The sequence below is a fragment of the Pteropus medius genome, unplaced genomic scaffold, assembly GCF_902729225.1.
Source record: "Pteropus medius unplaced genomic scaffold, Ma_sr-lr_union100, whole genome shotgun sequence".
Taxonomy (NCBI): domain Eukaryota; kingdom Metazoa; phylum Chordata; class Mammalia; order Chiroptera; family Pteropodidae; genus Pteropus; species Pteropus medius.
The window spans coordinates 6,385,440-6,391,425 of NW_024342644.1; the positions used below are offsets into that span (position 1 = coordinate 6,385,440).

At 41.2% G+C, this 5,986-nt stretch overlaps 1 protein-coding gene across 1 annotated transcript; it reads left to right on the forward strand.

Moving 5' to 3' along the window:
* The first annotated feature begins 3,217 nt into the window (after positions 1–3,217).
* Positions 3,218–3,652, forward strand: LOC120605554 (60S ribosomal protein L27a-like). The gene has a single exon (XM_039866435.1). It carries the CDS (start codon positions 3,218–3,220, stop codon positions 3,650–3,652), a length of 435 nt encoding a protein of 144 aa, XP_039722369.1.
* The last annotated feature ends 2,334 nt before the right edge of the window (positions 3,653–5,986 follow it).

The window sequence follows — 5,986 nt, forward strand, 5'->3', positions numbered from 1 at the left end:
AAGGATTTTGAAACAATATATTGGAAGGAGTAGACTTTAATGCTAAAAAATATTTAAAATCTAAATCTCTTCCTTATTAGATGTATGATCTTGGGCAAGTTAGCTCAACTCCTCTGAGCCCGTTTTCTCATCTGAAAAATAGATATAACAACAACTACATACCTCACGGGGATGGAGTGAGAGATTATAAAACACATAGAGCTTCAAGCCACATTGTAGGCACTTAAATGTTAGTATTTCCACTGAATTCACTTCATTGAAGTCTCCGGCTTTTATTTTCTTGAAATATTAGGTAACATAGTTCATCTCCCTGGATTTTCACTAACCCCAGAACTCAGAATCACTTAGAGGAATTAGGGCCCTGACAGTTCACACACCTTAATGCTGCATTTTATAAATGTGGAAATCAAAGCTGGAGACATTTCCCAGGTCACAAATTAGCCAGTGTCAAAATCCCCGCTGCCCAGGTCCAAGCCACCAGTCCAGAGGGTTGACTAGGTTGCTCAGGACAGTGGATCTGACCTTATGTTTCACTGTCCTTTCACTCATCCAGCAGAAACTCAGGGCAGGGAGGGGAGGGACAAAGAGAACCCAGAATGCACCCAAAGGTAAGCTTCTCTTTCAGGCTCTTATTTAAAAAATTGAGATATCATTGGCATGTAACATTATGTTAGTTTCAGGTGTACAACATAATGATTTGATATTTGTATACATTGTGAAGTGATAAAGGCTCTTGTGTAGACTGTGTGGCTTCTTCACTGTGGGAGACTCGAAGCTGCTCTAAGGCTTAGGCAGAGATGGCAGATTGATTTCACCTCACCGTCAGTTATTAGCAGTTGCCTGGGGAAGCTGTGTTGAGAAGGATTCTGAGACCGTTTCCAGGTTCATCAAGACAGAGTTCTATGATTGATTAATGATGCTCACCTTGGGTTTGGAAGTGGAAAGTAGTAGCATGAATTCCTGGTTCAACAGATGAATAATCTGAAATAAACATTGTAATAACTGAAAAAATGAAAAAAGTACAAAATATGCTATGAAGATGGTCCATGCCTAAAATATTAGGAGAACACATGAAAATTAAATCATCTTTAATTTTTTTTTCCTTTTAGTGGGAAGGGAGTTTTATATCTGTAATATCATTGTTTATGTTGCTATAAAAAAGAGCTTAGTAATCTATATGTTTGTTGTAAAAAAATGCTTTCAGAGACCTTAACTACTGTTTTTTCCCCCCCGCCCCCTCAAGCTTCTTAATGCTGATGGGATACTTTAAAGGCTCAAGCCCGTTGGACTAGAAGGTGTCCCATAAGGGTTAGAGTCCTGATTATAATACATTGCTCTATTCATTTCTATCGATCCACTTTTGCAGTTGTTAGTACATGACCTAAGAGCCAAGGCCGTTCCTTGAGGAGGGGAAATGGTGACTAGATTAATTGGACAGAGTCTTCCAAAGGCTTCTAATCCCATGTGAAGTTATTGGTCTGATTTTAATATGTGTTCATTAGTGTTTTATATCTGATTCAGGAAATACAAAGTCAGAAGAATTTATAACCAAAGGCAAATGTAGAGTGATCCTACAGTAATTCAATTAGCTAATAAGGTTAGATAAATATAATTGGTTTTTTGAAGACATACATTTTATAGAATAAGGAATGTGAGTTTTTAATCAAAAGATAAGCAATGTGCAAGCATTATTCTTATATCACAGATTTTACATGGCAAGCTGAACAGGGAGGCTCACCTCCCAGGGCGTGAGCAAACATGAGAAGAGGTAAGGCTTGTGAAAACAATCCGAAAATTGGTGGAGTGGTTTACAGAGGCAGAGAATGATTATTTGCAAAATAACCACCATTTTCTCACTGGGCATTTCCCCACGTGAAAGCCCTTGTCAAAATCATTCTCTGTCCTCAGAATAAATCTTCAGTGCCTTCCTCTCCTCAGCCTTCTGTGTCCTCCAAAGGGCCGTGACATCTTCCTTGTGTAGTACTCATTGGCTCTGATGGGACATCTAGGCTGTCACCTCACTCTGCCTGGTGTTGTATTTGGCAATGCTCTCTGACCACCCTTCCTCACTCCCACACTCTACAATTGAAAGCTCCTTGATCTAGGGGCCTTAGTTACTGGCCCACCTGTGGAATCTAAAGCCTGTTCCTCAGATTAGACTGCAGAAGGACCCAGCTTTTTCTCCCCTGCTTCCTGACCACTCCCCACCTACAAAACTCAAGAACGATGGGACCAGGGAAACAGAGAGTAGACTATTTACTCCGAGACACTGAAGTTGTTCACGCTTACCCTGCCATGTGTTAACTACTTGTTAAAATCCTTTTTTAGTGTTGCGAATTAGAAAACAACCACATGCTTTTTTTTTTTTTTTATAGGCAGAGTATAGGGAGTAGATTAATGTCCCGTATTCCAAAAGTTTAGTTCTCTCTCTATATATTAGTTAGGGTAAAACTAGCTGCTATAATACATAAACCTCAAACTTTTTAGTGGCTTAACACAAGAAAAATTTATTTCTCCATCATATAACAGTCTGATGTGTATAATCCCATTCAGCATGGAGCTTTCTGACTTATGCTAATTCAGACACCAGGTTCCTTCTTACTTGTGGATCCTCTGTCTTCTGCTTGCGGCTAATGAAAAATTCTGAAAATGACACATATAATTTCTACTTACATTCCATAGGTGAGAACTAGTCATGTGGTCACACCTGGCTGTAAGGTGCACTGAGAAAATAAATCTATGGTTTGACAGTCACCTCCCAGCAACAAATTCATACTACGAAAGAGGGAAAATAAATTTTGGGAGTTAGCTACCAGTCTCTGTTGCACTATGCTAACTTAGTGTGGTTGAGAACCATAGTATTAACATACTTAACCCCCACCTAATGGTTTCTCTCCAGCCCGGCAAGCACCATTTCCAAAACTGTCCTTGAGGTGGGCTAGATCCTGGTACTATTTAATCTGCACCGTAAGACCCAAGCCAAACCTTCGGGAGCTTTGACAAAGCATGGCATGGACAGTTGTAGAAGGATCAGCAGCAAGTTGTAGATCAGGTCCCAATCTACTGCTGGCAGCTCTACCAGCCCCTTCCTATTCTATAACTTTACTCTAGCTGATTACAAGTTTGGAAAAGGATATGCTTATTTCTTACCCTTTTGCTTTTGCTAAAATAAATGTTTTTAAAAGGCCATGTCCTCTCTTTTGTCTTGGCCGCAGACATGCCATCTAGACTGAAGAAGACTCGGAAACTTAGGGGCCACGTGAGCCACGGCCACGACCCCATGGGCAAGCACCAGAAGCATCTGGGAGGCCGAGGTAATGCTGGTGGCACGCATCACCCCAGCATCAGCTTTGACAAATATCACCCAGGTTACTTTGGGAAAGTTGGTATGAGGCATAACCACTTAAAGAGGAACCAGAGCTTCTGCTCAACTGTCAACCTTGATAAACTGTGGACTTTGGTCAGTGAGCAGACGCTGGTAAATGCTGCCAAAAACAAGACAGGAGCTGCTCCTATCATTGATGTGGTGCGACAGGGCTACTACAAAGTTCTGGGGAAGGGAAAGCTCCCAAAGCAGCCTGTCATTGTGAAGGCCAGAAGAGCTGAGGAGAAGATTAAGGATGTTGCGGGGGCCTGTGTCCTGATAGCTTGAAACCACATGGAGGGAAGTTCATTAAATGCTCACAAGGGTTTTAAAAAAAACAAAATAAAATAAAATAAATAAAATAATAAAATAAAATAAAGTAAAATAAAGTAAAATAAAATAAAATACCATGTCCTAGTCATGCTTGTTTCTTTTTTAGCACTTAGGACTGTTTCCACAGTAGCCCTAACACAGTGCCTTGCTCAGACAGGTTCTCATAAATATGTGTTGAATGAATAGATAAATGAACATTGATGGCTTAGCAATGTCCAAGGGAAGTTGGACTTCAAATGTCCAACCCTCAAATAAGGAGAATAGAACTTATTGGTGCTAATGTAAGATGGTGACTACCTAGTGGAAGGAAGCTACCCTGACCCATATTCTTTGACTTCAGTGCTCATGAAATGCTTTTGCTAGATCTTTTCCAGTCACTATTCATGAAGAAGAGGATTTTGGTTTTGCAAATCGGGCTGGGGTAGTACGAATCACTCTACAAGAGTTTTAGTTTATCTGCCCCTGAGCACCTTGGCCAGCTAGGCCCACGTCCTGGAGCTGATCGCATCAGAGCCCAGTACTCTTACCATTTAAGCTGGAGAAGCAGAGATCATGGTTGTCAGCCTGGGTGCTATGGGTTGGGTTTGAGGGGAGGGAAACAGGAAGTGGTAGTATCCTTAAGACGGAGACAAATGAATATTGGACAGGTGCTTTAATACCTGCCTGGAATTCAGTCAACAAAATTTATGACCAGATGGAGAAATGGGTAAGACAGAAGTACAGAAAGTATTTGTAAGAAGAAAATGGCATTGCAAAAAGCATTCCAATGACCCTGAAGATAAGCCTAAATGAAATTTTAACCTGTTTAGTAGTCCTCAGATCTTAGTGAAGCAGACTACCTATTTAGTAGTCCCCAGATCTTAGGAAATGGAAAATGCTTTTTCATTTCCTTTGAGCCCTGAAGGCATCTGAGAGGTGATTTTCAGTGAAGTTCCTAGGGGAGGTTGACTGCACCTAAAGTAGTCTTTCCATGGATTTAGGAAGGGGCATGGGACCACTTAGCTGCCCTTCACTTCCTGTGGTGCACTTTGGCAAATGAGGAGGATGGAAGGAGCACAGGAAGTCAGGGAAAGGATAAGGCTGGCTGGTAGTAGCCATTTTAGAGATCTAACAGGGCAATTGAAAATGTTTAATAGCAGACGCCCATCTATTGATTGGGACCACAAACTTATGCTACCAGACACACTTAGGAGTAAATAGTGACACTTCCATTCATTTACTAGAAGTAGTTCTTAAGCAACTATGAGGTTGTCTTCAGTGACCTTTATCTCCCCTTCTATTTGTTTCAATCCCCTTTAAAGCTTTCATCAGAAACAATATCATTACAATTAATTAATTTCTCTGCACTCAGTTCTAAAAGGTGAATACTCCTGAAAAGGGTCACGAATAAACCCCATACAGATTAAAAAAGTCCTGGCTTACTAGGACTTTTACCAGTACTTTCAGCTGCTGGCATGCAACCACCAGCTAAAGACACTGAGGTTCAGCAGTTTTGAAGTAATTTCCTGACTTTCTAACCCTGCACGACCAGAGAGGCAATTGACACACTGTCACCAGGAGAATGTCATCTGCTAACTGCCAGAGGACTAGCAAGAAGACCAAGGTGCTGAGCCCCCAAGGTGGCCCCAGGGATACTTACCTCCAAGTATTCACGCCCCTGTGTAGTCATCTCCTTCGGTGAACCCACAGAATGCTCATAGGGGATGGCTTCTGAGCTAGACATTGCATAAAAGACACTGTAGCTTCTCCCCTGATTTTATGGATTGCTAGCTCTGGAGGAAGCCAGTCATCAAGCTGTGAGGACACTAAAGTAGTACTATGGAAAAGCCCACATGTAGAGAAACTAAAGTCAGCAGCACCTTGATAGCACCTTGTCTCATCTAGGTGAGACACCTTGGAAGTAGATCTTCTAGCTCCAATTAAGGATTCAGATGGCTGAAGGCCCTGTGGACATCTAGCTTCATGAGAGACTCAAGATAGAACCATTCAGGCAAGCCACTGCCAAATTCTTGAACCACACATATGGAGTTATGAGATAATGAATAATTCTTGTTGTTATAAACCACTAATTTTGGGGAATTGTTTGTTCCACAGCATTAGATGAATAATACAAGAACCATGTCTCAAAGACACAAAATAGCCTTTCCTTATGGTCTTTCTATGTTTACTTTTTTGTAAAGTTAAGGCTGCAGGAGGAAGTAACTAAGAGCACAGGCTTTGGTGATAGACTCGGATCAGATCCCAGCACCATCACTTTTCAGCTTCATGACCTTGGAATAAGTTGTTTAA

What these genes read in the sequence shown, in the direction of transcription:
- LOC120605554 (XM_039866435.1), top strand. Translation starts at nt 3,218, where the DNA reads ATGCCATCTAGACTGAAGAAGACTCGGAAACTTAGGGGCCACGTGAGC.